The 14944-nt window shown below is 44.9% G+C and overlaps 2 protein-coding genes across 3 annotated transcripts in view; one reads left to right on the top strand and one right to left on the bottom strand.

The window, feature by feature from the left end:
- Positions 1 to 4493, bottom strand: part of FAM199X (family with sequence similarity 199, X-linked) — a 35374-nt gene extending 30881 nt beyond the window's left edge. Inside the window, exon 1 of the mRNA XM_033946003.1 lies at positions 4101 to 4493. Coding sequence (XP_033801894.1) covers positions 4101 to 4264 — 164 coding nt within the window. The 5' untranslated portion in view covers positions 4265 to 4493. The remainder of the gene's footprint in view (positions 1 to 4100) is intronic.
- A 271-nt stretch (positions 4494 to 4764) lies between these two features.
- Positions 4765 to 14944, top strand: part of COMMD5 (COMM domain containing 5) — a 32098-nt gene continuing 21918 nt past the window's right edge. Inside the window, exons 1-3 of one of the 2 annotated variants that reach the window (XM_033946006.1) lie at positions 4765 to 5035; positions 7483 to 7643; positions 12233 to 12261. In XM_033946006.1, the coding sequence (XP_033801897.1) occupies positions 4903 to 5035; positions 7483 to 7643; positions 12233 to 12261 (323 nt within the window). In that variant the 5' untranslated portion in view covers positions 4765 to 4902. The remainder of the gene's footprint in view (positions 5036 to 7482; positions 7644 to 12232; positions 12262 to 14944) is intronic. The other variant, XM_033946005.1, reaches the window with a different exon arrangement.

Here is a 14944-nt window from a genome sequence, read left to right as displayed (position 1 = left end):
ATGTACCGAGGAACTAGTAACAATATACATTTCTTTTTGTTTTCCATCCCTGTCAGACAATGTCCTCCCATGCTGTGTTTGCCAACCCCTTGCATAAAAACACTTTAATATATGTATGTAAACTGTTCTGAGCACTCATGGGAGTACAGCGGTGTTTCTCAACACACGGTACACATAGCCTTGGAGGTACGTGGCCTAACCGCCGTCAGTGATGCCTCCTGATGGGGATCCCTGCTTGCCCCCCTCCCACACTGAAGCCAAAGCCGCCTCCCTATCTGCCCGTCCGCTGCACCAACCCTGCCTGCAGCAACTCCGTACAGGGATGGGCCACAATGGCACATGCAGTGACTCACATGCTGCCAGCCCACAAGCCTTCCCCCCCCCCCCCCCCAATGTCAAGTCTGACATCGGAGAGAAGGTTCTGGGCCATCCAGGCAGTGATTGGCTGTCCTGGAACCTTCTCTCCGCCCTCAAAATTGACATCGGGGGGGGGGGGGGGGAACTTGTGGGCCAGCAGCGTGCAAGTTGCTGCACATGCCGTGGAATGTCCCTACACAGAGTTGATCCTAGGGGCGATGGAGCGTGTTGGCTCTGGCTTGGTGGCAGGTTCAGCTTCGGGGGTGGTGCAGTGGACGAGCAGACAGGGAGACATCCCCGGCACCTTCAGCGGGGGGGAGGGGGGGGGGCGCAGGCAGGGATCCCCGGCGGCACCTATGGCTTCTGTGGTTGGGTTGGCTTCAGGGTAGGAAGGGGCACTAACTTGGGACATAGGAGGGAGAGAATAGAAAGGGAGAATAGATGGGCATGAGTGTGTGAGAGATGATGTACATGGGGAAAGGAAAATTGGGCAGAGAAGGAAGTGAGGTACAGATGCATGGGGAATAGAAGGATGAGAGGGAGAAATGTTGGATATGGTGGTGGAGAGGGTAGATTGAAGGGGATGCAATGTGGAGGAATGTGGCATTGTGCTAGAGAGAAGTATTAGAAGGAGAAAGGGGCATGGGGCTGGTGGGCAGTGGTGAAAAATGCTGCACATGATCCGGGGGATGAGAGAGGGAGAAATGTTGGATGTGGCAGTAGAAGGGGTGGGAGAGATCAAGACAGATGGACAGAGAGAGAGGGAGACATATTGCCAATAGGGGTGGAGAAGAGAGGAAAAGTTGGACTCACGGAGGGACAGATAGAGAGAGATGTTGGTTGGGAATGGGGTCCAGAGGAGAGGAAGCATGCAGGAGGCAGAAATAAATAAATATTGGAAATGCAACCAGAGATTCATGAAATCACCAGACAAAGGTAGAAAAAATAATTTTATTTTCATTTAGTGATCAACATGTGTCAGTTTGTGAATTGATATCTACAGTCTATATTTATCTATTTTTCTATAGTTGTTACTGAGAAAGACACGGGGAAACCACTGCTTGCCCTGTATCAGTAGCTTGAATATTACTACACCTTGGTTTTTGGCCAGGTACTAATGACCTGGATTGGCCACCGTGAGAATGGACTACTGGGCTTGATGGACCATTGGTCTGACCCAGTAAGGCTATTCTTATGTTCTAATTGCAATATTTTAAAGCTATTTGCACTGACCTTTTTGGGGGAAAAAACCCCTAATATAAACGATAATTAACATTTTCTGGGCGTACAGTGCTTTGTGTTTTTTTTTAATTTTGTGGTTACCATTATGTATTAATAAGATTATATTGTGCACGATATATGAAAGATGGATGAAAGAAATTGTGTTACAATTAGTACTATTATTATGGAGTGGGGTCAGGGGTGGAGCTTGGGCGGGGGTACTTGGTTGGTATTTGTTAGGCTTAGAGGGTACTTGGCTTGAAGAAGTTGAGAAACACTGGAGTACAGGATATAAAACCAAATAAATGACATAATTTTACTACCATTTTAATACATTTGCATAGCAGAGTTGGAGTTTGCTAGGAAGCTCAGAAGAGACCAGTGAGCTGTTCTGAGAATCAGACGGTAAAATACTGGCAGGTCAAACTGGCTAGAGCCAGATTAGCAACAACGACCTACTCCTATTGGAGCGCTGGTCTAGGATCTGGCAACTAGGTTTCAATACCAAAAAATGCAAGGTCATGCACCTTGGCAGCCAAAACCCATGCAGAAGTTACACCCTTAACGGCGAGATCCTAGCAAGGACTGTAGCAGAACGGGACTTAGGGGTGATCATCAGTGAAGACATGAAGACTGCCAATCAAGTGGAGCAGGCTTCATCTAAGACTAGACAAATCATAGGGTGTATACGTAGGGGTTTCGTCAATCATAAGCCTGAAGTCATTATGCCATTGTATAGATCCTTGGTGAGACCCCATCTGGAATACTGTGTACAATTCTGGAGGCCTCATTACCGCAAAGATGTGCTGAGACTGGAGTCGGTCCAGCGAATGGCCACCCGGATGGTCTCAGGACTCAAGGACCTCCCATACGAGGAACGGCTGGATAAGTTGCGGCTATACTCACTCGAGGAACGCAGAGAGAGGGGAGACATGATCGAGACGTTCAAATATCTCACGGGCCGCATCAAGGTGGAAGAAGGTATCTTCTTTTTCAAAGGTCCCACGGCTACAAGAGGGCATCCGTGGAAAATCAAAGGAGGGAAGCTGCATGGTGACACCAGAAAATACTTTTTCACCGAAAGAGTGGTAGATCGCTGGAATGGTCTTCCACTTCAGGTGATTGAGGCCAGCAGCGTGCCCGATTTTAAGACAAAATGGGATCGTCACGTGGGTTCTCTTCACAGAGAAAGGTAGGGGTGGGTCATTAAGGTGGGCAGACTAGATGGGCCGTGGCCCTTATCTGCCGTCTATGTCTATGTTTCTATGTTTCTATTAATTTTGAGAATATGGCCCCAATTCTTTAAGAGCTTAACCTGTGCAAATGCATGCATAACTTGATATCAGTTTTCTGGGAAAAGCACACCCTTTGATAGTTATTCCACTATAAGAATCTGCACCCTTGTGAACACCTAGTACTTAAAATATACCCCCCACAAAAAAAAAAAAAACCCACAAAAAACAAAAAAAAAGTATGTTGGTAAACCTGAACCCACCTCTAAAATCTAGACTCATCCAGCAATTCCACAAGAAACTATTTCCACTTATAAACCAGGGTGGTTTTTTTAACTATATAGAAATAACTTTTAAAGTTACCCACTTTACAACTTTCTACCTTCCCTGTATGGTTTAGTAAGAAGTTCCACCTTCACCCAGGGCTGTGGAATCAGTAACAATTTTGGGTGGAGTCAGTAAAAATGTACCTACCGACTTGACTTCAAAATAAAAACTTACAAAACAATATATAATATAAAATAAGCTTATTTTGTATATAGCCTTGCCCTGGATATTAAAGTTTCAGTAACTTGTTTTGTTTAGTTGTAATTATCTGGTCATTTAATCTTGATTCTATTCAATTGTATATCTTTTTAGTAGATTTTTGTTAACCGCATAGACCTTCATGGTCCTGCTGTATATAGGCTGATTGCTATGTTAAAGTGTTGTAAATATATTATCCAGCAGTTTAGATCCAAAACAAAATGTTTAACAGGAGTCTGAATTAAAGGCAAACCCTAGTGACCCATTGGCCCCACCAATATTTTGCTCAACACAGCCTCCAGCCACTAGAAAACCTAACGGGGGGACGGGCAGAGATCGAATTGTTTGACCTCCGCCAACCCAAAAGGTGGTCCGCTGGCCCTTCCCCCACCCAACCTGATTTTTGCCTTCCTCTAGCAGCCTCCCCACGAGGCAAGGCCCACCTCCAACTCGTGCCCCCCCCCCAACCTGATTTTTGCCTTCCTCTAGCAGCCTCCCCACGAGGCAAGGCCCACCTCCAACTCGTGCCCCCCCCCCCCCCCCCAATATGGCTCCAGAAAAAAAAAAAAAAAGAAGAGAACGGATTGAGATTACCGGGCTTTACTTCTATTGAAAGCAATGGAAGTAAAACCTGGTGTCTCAACCCGTCCTCCTTTTTCTGGAGCCGTTTCAAGTTTATTAGGATTTTATATACCGCCTATCAAGGTTATCTAAGCGGTTTTACAATCAGGTACTCAAGCATTTTCCATCCCCCCCCCCCTTTACCTGTTGGTGTGGAAGCGGTGCAGAGGGTCCGTCCGGTGGCAAGAGGAGAGCTGGCAGCCGAAGTCACTGCTATCTGGGCAGCCTTCTTCGCTCCCGCCACGCTGGGAGAACAACGGAAAAGGATCTTCCGGCGCCAGGAACTTCTCGTACAAGCCTTCGGCCATGCTGCGACCGACGACAAAACCCGGGAGAAGGGAAGACGGAGCGCAGAAGCCTGGACGCGGCCCTTCCGGCTTCCAAAGCCAGCGGAAGGGCAGAGAGTCCTCCCGATCCACGACAGCGCCCCCTGCCGCTCCGGAGAGCGTGTGCCTAATCACGGGAAACTTCCAGTCCCAACAGGGGGCGCTCTGACCTCGGCACCTGTTTTCAGAAGCCCAAGCCCATCACATGCTACACTTAAACGAATACACGGAGAGCACGCAAGGATCATGGGGCGATTTAGCGCTCGTGAGGTCACGTAGCGGCGTCGAGGTGGGGGCACGATGCGCCAGAGCGCCCTTGGTCACGTGGTAGAGCGCAGCCCGGTCTCGGAGCTCGCGGAAGGAGGCTATCGCGTGTCTGGCTCCGAACTCACGCGACTGTTGGTTGTTTGGGGCGCTCCATGCTGGTTGGGTCTTCACGGTCACGTGACTGTTGCCGTGCAGGGCGCCTTGTGTGGGGGGTTGCGCTTCACGGTCACATGACTGTGACGGGTGTGGGCGCGCCGTGTGCAAGTTGTTGGTCTGTGCTGGCTCAGCTCCCGTTCCGTGGCCGTTAGTCTCAGGCCTATGACACGCCTGGTGGCTTATCCGTTAAGCGTGACATGGCATCATCCGGAAAGAGCCTGGCTGGGAGCAGGCCCAGCTTCCTGGGAGCACGGGTGCCCTCGGCGGTGGAGACTATGGCACAGCATCTGCAAGAGCTGGATAGAGACACCTTCAGGAAGTTGCTGAAGGGTGAGAGTGACTCCTATGGATTATTTAGATCCCAGGCCATCTCCATCACGTTTGGTGATACTGTAAACGAGTCACTTCCTGGATATAATACTAGACTATCACCTGTTTGGGCGAGGACCAAAGAAACACTATGTTGATATAGTGTGATATCTGTGGAAACAATTGGAGTGGCCATGGCCTGACCAACATTTGTGTAACCTAACTTCAGTAAATGAGCAAAGGACTAGAAATTGGTTTGGTTGGCCTCCTCCAACCAAAATGGTGTTCCATGGCCCCAGAAAATAATTAAAATATGCATGCAGCTTATACTAAATTACTCGTTGTTTTAAAACTTAAAGAAGCTTTAGGCAAAATCTCTTACGGAATGGGACCAATTTTATGAGCAGGTGCTACAATGGGTTGTGAGTTTATTCTATAAGAGCGCCTATACCCATAAGTGTTTTTATAGAACACTAGCATAAGTTGTTATTCATGGTGCAGATGTAAATGTGTGCACCTGAATGCAACAGTTTCATATGTAACATTTTGAAAATTTGGGGTAAATGTCAGCCCCTGCCCTTGTTCCTTCCCATATAAATGTTACAGAATATTGATGGGTATTTAGCTAGCACTTGCACATATCTTAGGAGACCGCTGTGGGTACTCAATATTGAGCAAACTCCTTGACTGTGTCCAGAGATGGGGGGGTTTCGATTGGGTTTAACACTCCCGATAATTTTGATAAGTCAACTCATATGGTACATAAAACCAGTATTCCATAACTTACGTTCAATTGGCACCTACCAATCTATTAGAACATAAGAATATAAGAGTTGACATATTGGAATAGACCTAGATCCATGAAGCCCAATATTCTGTTTCCAACAGTAGCCAACCCAGGTCACAAATACCTGACAAAATCCCAAGGAGAAAAACAGATTATAGAATGAGGAAATATATGCATAAAAGTTTAGATCAGGTTTACAAGACACTGAATTTGTGTTTTGGGACCCGATACTATTGCAACAGTTTTTGGTGGCTAGATAGACAAAATGATTACTGTTTACACAAATGGATTGAGGAATAAAATGATTGAACCCTGATTAATTAGCGAATGGATCTTGGGCCATATTTTATTGGACTTTGAGTCCATTCAGCTTTTTCCTTAGTTTAATATCCTTAGAAATGAAGTAATGTCTCCTCAATAATGTGGGCTTGAAAATAAATTATGAATTGATGTGTTATTTATTATAAAATTGTAATGCTTTTTTTTCTTTGTTCATTATGCAAATGTAATGATTGAAAATTATAAATATAAAAAAATAAAATGACTAAGTTAAAATGATCTACCAACAATAAAATTTTAAAAAACACAAAGCACACTGTATGCAGAAAAAATGTTATTTATCATTTGTATTTGGGATTTTTTTTCAGAGGTCAGATGACTTTAAAATATGCAATGTCACCTCAGTAACAATTTTACAAAAATAGACAAATATACCCCCTCCCCTTTTACTAAACTGCAATAGCGGTTTTTAGCACAGGGAACTGCACTGAATGCCCCTTACAGCTCCCGATGCTCATAGGCTCCCTGCGCTAAAAAACACTATTGCGGTTTAGTAAAAGGATGCCATAGTGCAAAATATAGACAGCAAATAAAAATTCTCAAAACGGACACATTTTGATCACTAAATTGAAAATAAAATCATTTTTCCTACCTTTTTGTCTGGTGATTTCATGAGTCTCTGGTTGCACTTCCTTCTTCTGTAAATCCAATATTTCTGTCTTTCTGCTCCTCCCCTTTTCTTTCTGTCTTTCTTTCTTTCTCCCCCTGCCCCCTCTTTATTTCTGTCTTTCTCTCTCCCCCTACCTGCCTATCTTTCTTTCTCTCTCCCCCTGCCCCCTCTTTATTTCTGTCTTTTTCTCTCCCCCCTGCCCCCCCAAGCCATCGTGCTGATTTCTCCACTTCCCTGATTCTTTCTCTCTCCCTGCCCAAGCCACCACGCCGATTTCTCCCTGGTTCCCTGAGCCAGGCCTAGCATGTACAAGCACCGGGCCCACATGCCTTCCCCCCCTCACCCCGACGTCTTGAGAGGCAGTTCCAGCCAGGCATTGATTGGCTGGCCCAGAACTTCCTCTCTGACGTCGAGGGGGAAGGCTTGTGGGTCCAGTACTTCTACGTGCCTGGCCTGGATCAGGGAGGCAGGAAGAACAAAATTGACTCGCGTTACCTTTGTGATCTACTGGTCGATCACGATCGACCATTTGGACACCCCTGGCCTAGTGTATCAAGTACTCCTAGGCAGACCCTGCTTTAGTTGTAATACAGAATAATCTCTTATTATAGATGCCTCTATTAACAATACCATTTCTTCTGCTTTTCTACCAGTACACTCAGTTTTGTAATATTAAGCTTTTTACTTTCCCCATAAGATCAAAATGTCATTTTTTTCAATTCTGCATCACAGTTGTGGTGAGTGCGCTTGAAGGAAAGGACTGCAGAGAGTCTGTGAAGCTAATCTTGGAGACTTCAACACTGTCCGAAGAACAGCTCACTTTCCTCATATCTGGCATGTACAGTCTTCTCCAGGAGGCACTGCGGCTTCCGATGTCAACTCTTAAACAGGAGGTAAGCACTCAGTGGAATAGCCATCATTCTTAAAGACCACTTCAACTTCCAGATCATTGACTCCAAATCAACTGAAGACTTAGAAATCCTCACCTGCAATCTCACAAATACGACCTGACTGCCAACCTGAGCACCACTCTGTTCTATATCCCACCCAACAAATGGAGTAACACTAATGAAGACTTCTCCAAATTCCTCCTACTAAACACTTCCAAAGACAAACACAATCTGCTACTTGGTAACTCAACTTTCACAGGGTTCGCCTAAGACCCTCGGAAAACACATATTTCCGAGGGTCTAAGGCAGTGTTCTTCAACCGCCGGTCTGCAGAGCCGGCACGTCCATCGGGCCCAAGACAGCATTCTTCAGCCACCGGTCCACAGTGCGATCAATGCGGCGTCTTCAGGCTGGCTCCCTGAGTGCTGCAGTGCCCAAAGCCATAGGAAAAGGCTCCTACGTGCGGCCTGTGCCTGAACCTGAAGCCTCATCTCTGACATCGCAATGTCAGAGGGAAGGCTAACAGATGAGGCGTGAGATGCGCGTGAGGAGCCGCTGCCCACAGCTTTGTGCAATGTAGCACTCAGGGAGCCGGCCAAAGATAACACTGGGGGGCAGGCCAGAAGGCAAGGCACATGGAGGGAGAAAGACAACAACGGTGGGGGAGATGCTTATATTTTTTTTATTTAGTAATTGATTTGTCTGGATTTTTTTATTTAGTGATTGATTTGTCTCTTCAAGAAGAAATGCATTTGTTTCTTTTCCTCTGGGGTTGTACTGCTTGCAGAGTCTTGCATATTAGGATTTGTTTGTAAATATTAGTACTTTTAGTTTATCCCAAGATAAGCAGGCAGCCTATTCTCACATGTGGGTGATGTCGTCCACTGAGCCCAGATGCGGACAGCCTCGCATACGTGAGTGCCTTCCCGCTCAGCACAGGGCACGTCTCCTCAGTTCTCAGTTTTATGCGGAGTTGAGAAGTCCGTCTTTGACACTGTGCTGAACTTAGTTCACTTTGTGCCTTCTTAAACCGTGGTTCGTGTTTTATTTCTTTATTACCGTGTCGCTGTGTTTTCTTTCGGTCATTGTTTAAAAAAAAAAAAAAAGTTAAACTTTTTTATCTAGTGACGGCGGGGCCTGCCACGCGCCCTCAGCCTGCGGGCTTCGACTTTGCGGCGGCTATTTTGCCTTCTATTTTCCAGCCAGTCACGGGCTTTAAGAAGTATAGCCAATGCTAGCGTGCGATATCCCTCACTGACCCACACCGTTGGTGCCTTCAGTGTTTGGGCCCTGACTACTGCCCGGAGTCGTGCGTTCACTGTGCTACCCTTCAACCTCGAGCCCTCAAACGTCGTTGAGTTCAAGTGGAGAAGATTTTCAGTATGGAAACCCCCTACTCCGACCTCGACCTCCGATTCGGTCAAGCCTGCTACAAGGTGTCCTCCTTGACCTCGACTCTCATCAGACCTTCCTCATTTGGAACGTCCTCGACCTTGAGTAAATCTGCCAAGTCTTCTGAGCTTCCCTCAGGTCAGATAACTCAGCAGACAGTTCCAGCGGTGGTCCTCAAGCTACTTAAGCATTCTTCCTCTTCATCCTTGGAGCCTTTAGCCTCAGCAAGTGGTCCAGTTTCAGACTCGGATCCACAATTGCAGGCTACAATCCAGACCATCTTAAAGCGGGAATTTGTTCAGTTACTGACCAAATATAGTTCTGCCTCGACTCTGCTTCCTGTAGTCCAGCCTGGTAACTCATTTCCAAAAACAAGCTAAGAAACCAACCAGGGAAGGTGGGTGGGTTGTGAGAATATCTGCCTGTAGTCCTGGATAGCACCTATTACAGTAAGTAATTGTGCTTTGTGAGCCTACCAGGACAAAGGGAAAAATGCTTGAGTACCTTAATAAATTCATGTAAACAGTTCTGAGCTCCCCTGGGAGAACGGTATAGAAAATTAAATACATAAATTGTATACAAATGGTTCCAAGAATTCCTAAAAACAAGAACCTACAGAGTCAAGTCAAACGACCACAAATCGGACCCCTGGTCTAACCCCTGTGGAGTCCCACAAGGATCACCGCTGTCGCCTATGCTCTTCAACTTCTTATTATTATCCCTTGGCATCACCCTAGATACCCTAAACGTAACATCTTTCAGCTATGCTGATGATATAACCATACTACTCCCCTTCGACATCCAAGACCCTACTTCATTAGGCAACCTAAAAACAACACTGGAAGCAGTGGAAGAATGGATGCTGGACCACAAACTGAAATTAAACTCGGACAAAACAAAATTCCTACTACTTGAAAAGGACAAAACTCCATCCATAACAGAACTAGAAATAAACACCACCAAATACTCCATACAGCCCTCTCTCAAAATCCTTGGAATGTCGATAGATAGATGCTGCACAATGCAGATACAAATCAACAAAACCACTCAAAAAGCATTTTTCACCATGCGCAACCTACGAAAAATAAGAAAATTTTTCGAAAAAGATCATTACAGGATCATAGTCCAATTCCTTGTCCTAGGACTAGTGGACTATTGCAATATCCTCTACCTTCCTTGCCCCACAATCTTGATAAACCAACTACAGACCATTCAAAACACAGCCCTCAGGCTGATCTATTCACTCGGAAAATTTGACCATATCACCAATGCCTACCTAGACTCACACTGGCTACCGATACGAGCTCGAATCCAATTCAAATTCTATTGTCTCTTATTCAAAGCAACAAACGGAACTGCACCCACCTATTTCAACAACCGTCTAAATCATAACAGCATATCCAGACCAAGAAGAACCCAGACCCTATTCTCCTACCCACCACTTAAGGGAACTCAGCGCAAAAAAATGTACGACGGCCTCCTAGCGACGCAGGCAGCGAAGCTGGACCCCTCCATCTTCAACCTGCTGACAACTACAAGTGACTTTAAATCATTCTGAAAAGAAATCAAAACTCTGCTTTTCAAAAAAAACTATACAACCTTCTTATCCCCCCTCTCGCTTCCTCCCCCCTCCATGCAAACTACCAGCTAACCTCCTCCCTTCTACTATTATCTCCCCTATGACCCTATCAAGAAACCAACCCTAAACCTCTTCTTCCCTTCTAGTGATCCTAAACTCTCCCCTTTGCCTTACTATTCAACGCCCCTTATCTGTAATTCCCCTGCATCCACTGTGTAAACGTCCCCTAAATGGCAACTTCCTGGAAATGTCCAGCAATCTTATACTGTAAATTGTAACTTCCTGGAAATGTCCAGCAATCTTATACTGTAAATTGTAACTTCCTGGAAATGTCCAGCAATCTTATACTGTAATCCGCTTAGAACTGCAAGGTACAGGCGGAATAGAAGTCACTAATGTAATGTATATCTATGGGAATGTCTGCTGTTGGAGGTATATTCTGTAGTTTGGAAGTTTGTGGGTTGTCCTGTGTTCGTCCCACTTGGGACTTCCTCCCCACCCCTTTTTCACCTTTCTCTCTCCCTTGTACTTATTCACTTGGTCCCCCCCGCCCCTTTTTCAAGCTTTTTATGTGGTACCTGCTTCTCCAGTGTGTTTTGATGTGGCTGCCTTAACTTTGAACATCTAGAGAGTTACATTATTTAATAGTATTCACAGCCTGTGTTTGTAAAAGACATTGCAGCTGTAAAATTTGGATGCAGAGCTGTTGTTTGAAAGCTTTTTGTTTCACATACGAGAACATAAATTAACTTCAAATTTAAGTGCTTTTATTTAGACCAGTGTGCTGCAAACCTTTTGAAGCCACAGTACATTAAATGTGGGGCTGCAGCTGGGAAGTCATCTGGAAATGCTTGGACATCAATGTGATGTCATGCACATGTGTGACATCAACAAGTCAACACAACACAAGCCCCTCGAAAAACCAAACAATATAATCTCACTACACTTTCGACCTGGTTTACAGCACAGCACAACTACTCATGAAAGATCAGCAGAGTCCACAAAGAGAAGTACTAAACATTCCACAGGCATAGAGTTCCAGAACAAGGCAGAAAACCCCACAATTCGCACATCAGCAACGCTTCTTCTGTGAAAATTATTAAGAGGAGGAAAAAGCCTCAGATCCCCCCCTCCACCAAACCGAGAAACTCAGGTTGAAAACAGGTGGAGTTTTACAGGGTGTAATAAAGTCACTGGCATAAAAAACCTCCTCAATAATATTTCAATAGAGAAAAGCCTTGTGCAATGCAACAAGTCGACATGCACGGATTCCCTCCAGCTGCGGCCCTAAGCCTCGTTTTACCGCTTGGGGGGGGAGTGCTGGAAAAGGAGAGGCAATGGTGCCGGCTGACTGCCTACAGGACATGCCTCTTGCCGCGAGAGGCACGTCCTATAAGTAGTCAGCCGGCACTTTTCCTCTTCACCAGCATCTCGTGGCACATCTGGAATCTACCATGGCGCACAGTTTGCAATACACTGATTTAGACTAATAGAGAGAGGTTGCCAAACTGTTCTGTAACATTAAAATCATTTATTCTTGAACAGCTTGTTGTCAAAAAATATTTCTATAAAAATACCTGTCAAATAGTAATTGCTTACTTTTGGTTTTGTTTACCCTCAGGCTTTTAAGGAAGATCTGAAGGATCTCAGGTAATAGTATATATATATATATATATATATATATATATATCTTTTCCTTTTCTTTTGACTAAACTATTAATTAGCATGTCTTCATCCATGCCATAAAATGTGACCACCAGAGGCCAAGCGCCTCTGCTGTTTTCTGCTATGTTCACCCAAGTTTTATAGTATATTCTAGATTCAATTCCAAAGTCCTAGAGGGATGCAGTGAAACCTTTTGTTTCATTCATTTTTTGTGTGCCACTGTTGCCACCCTCCACTCTCCCCCACATACATACTTGTATCCAAAACATCAATGCTGTAACTACCATAGTCATGACATCAGTAGCAGCAGTTAGCACAGGACTGTGTGTATCATTATGTGCTTACAGACCTCAGTACTCTGCATGAGCTTCCATTTTAACAGGAAGCCCATGTGGGTGGAGGTGCCAGAGCCTGTGAACATTCACCGACTCACTGGCCACTTCCTGGTTGCCATTATTGAACAAAAGTCACAATGGTGGTCCAAAGGGAAGGGAAGAAGCTCTCTTTCCATGATCCTTCTCTATTAATGAGTGACCCCATTTGGGGTCCCAGTCTACAATTTGGGAACCAATGGTCTGCTTTGTGCCTACAAACAAGTGATCATAGCAGCTTTGCACAGGAAGTAAACTTGACTAGATGGGATTTACAGACCTTATCTGCCAGAATAGGGATGCCCATTCTAACTCTCCATTCAACCTATCTGGTACCGTATTTATTCTATATATCCATCTTATTGAAATAAAAAATTTACATACTTGGGAAGAATCAGAGTATGAATGGGCACAACCGCTGACCCTCAAACCTTGCATTGAAGAATGCTGGTGTAGAAGGACTGAAGTTGAAATAGACACTAAAGAATGACATGGTTTCCTGTGTTTATATGCAGGGATGGGGACAAATTCTGTCCCCGTGTCATTCTCTAAATAACTTCCATGCAGAAAATGTAAATTCTGATCTGCATCCATTTATCAGGGGACATAAGGATTTTGTGGATGCAGAAAATGTTTACATTTGATTCATAAGAACTGCCACACTGTATCAGACCAAATGTCTGTAAGGGTCTTGTATGTAGTATGTCATATATGCAAGTATCATCTGCCAGGTGTGTTCCAACTGAAAAAAAGATTGAGAACCACTGCTGATGGCTGTTAAGATGTAAAACTGCAGACCTGGGTAGCAACTAGTCACTTCAGAAGGCTTCTGTTGCTGACTCAGTCCCATATTCAAACAAGGAAGAGGAAAATTGTTAGGAAAGTGACTAGTATTAGTGCCAGGTCATTTATATACTAGCCGTCTACTATTAACCTTGGTGGCCAAGGACTGGAAAATTTGCTGAATGGTGATGACCATTGATACGCTATTCTGTGATGCTGCTCTCAGACTATGACCATCCTTACCTATTTATTAACCTCCCTCTTTGTAAAGTCCTGCTTATTTCCCACATTGCAATCTTTTCAATCTTCAGTTCTTTCATCTTTGTTGTAGCTTGCTGATTCTTCTCAACCACTTTTTCTGTAAACCACCTCGAACCGAAAGGCTTCTGTGGTCTATAAATAAAGATTTATGTTATGTTCCTCTGGAACTGAAACATTCCTGCAGTTACATAGAAACATGACGGCAGATAAAGGCCAAATGGCTCATCTAGTATGCCCGTCCACAGTAACCATTATCTCTTTATCTTTCTCTAAGAGATCTGGCGTGCCTATCCCAGGCCCTCTTGAATTCAGACTCAGTCTTTATTTCTACCACCTCTTCTGAGAGACTGTTCCACATTAGTAGGAGAGCGTGAAACATCCTGGTCAGATAGCATTAGGTGGGAGAAAACCTTTTACTGCCTTTCATAGCTGACTGGAAATTTTGAAATGATTTAATTGTGATTCAGGCTTCTTCCTCCCACAATTCAGGTATAGAGAGCTGTGCCTTGGGGATTTGGGATGGACATCTGCCATCTGAGGCATGTGTGATCATCTTCCCCTTTTTTACGTTCCTCCCACAGTGTACCTGGTCTGATCACTGTACTGAACATTTTTGGCCAGGAATTGTGTACCTCATTCTAAAGCTCTGTAGTTTTATGCCCTGCCACTAGGTATCACTCTTGAGCAATGAGCACAACCCCTATGCCACCTTAAGTGAAAATATTTCTGTGCTCAGCATGCATTGTAAATTATGTTGTCACACAGGGCTAGCTCAAGGCAAGGACTGGTAAGACAGTTCCTGCTCCTGGTTAAAACCGACCCCTGAGATCCAGTGGCTCCCCCTTTCTCTTAACCATCTACCCTAGGATCAGTAGTGTTCCCTCTCTGTAAAAACACACATCCTTGCCTGATCTACCTTTAAAACTTTTTGCTTCTTTCTCCAGGTGGCTGGAAGCATTAGTGAGTTGCATAACGCTGCCTTCGCCATTCCAGGAGCTTTCTTTTGGCCGAGTACAGCCCCCCCCCCCCACCCTGATGTAATTTTATGTTTCTGTGGAGGCAGAATTATGACAAAAAGAAAGCTCCAGGAATGGCAGAGACAGCATTATATGAATTGCTAATGCTGCCAGCCACTAGGAGAGAGAAGCAAAGTTTACAGAGAGGGGATGCTGCCGGACTGTGGGGGCTAGGAGGGGGTTTCAGAGAAATTAGAGTTTCTGGATCAGAAGGGGGCTACTGGAACACAGGTGGCC

This window comes from Geotrypetes seraphini, chromosome 5 (genome assembly GCF_902459505.1).
Source record: "Geotrypetes seraphini chromosome 5, aGeoSer1.1, whole genome shotgun sequence".
NCBI lineage: Eukaryota > Metazoa > Chordata > Amphibia > Gymnophiona > Dermophiidae > Geotrypetes > Geotrypetes seraphini.
Note: the sequence above shows the minus strand (reverse complement) of the source record. Positions and strands in the feature narration are given on the sequence as shown.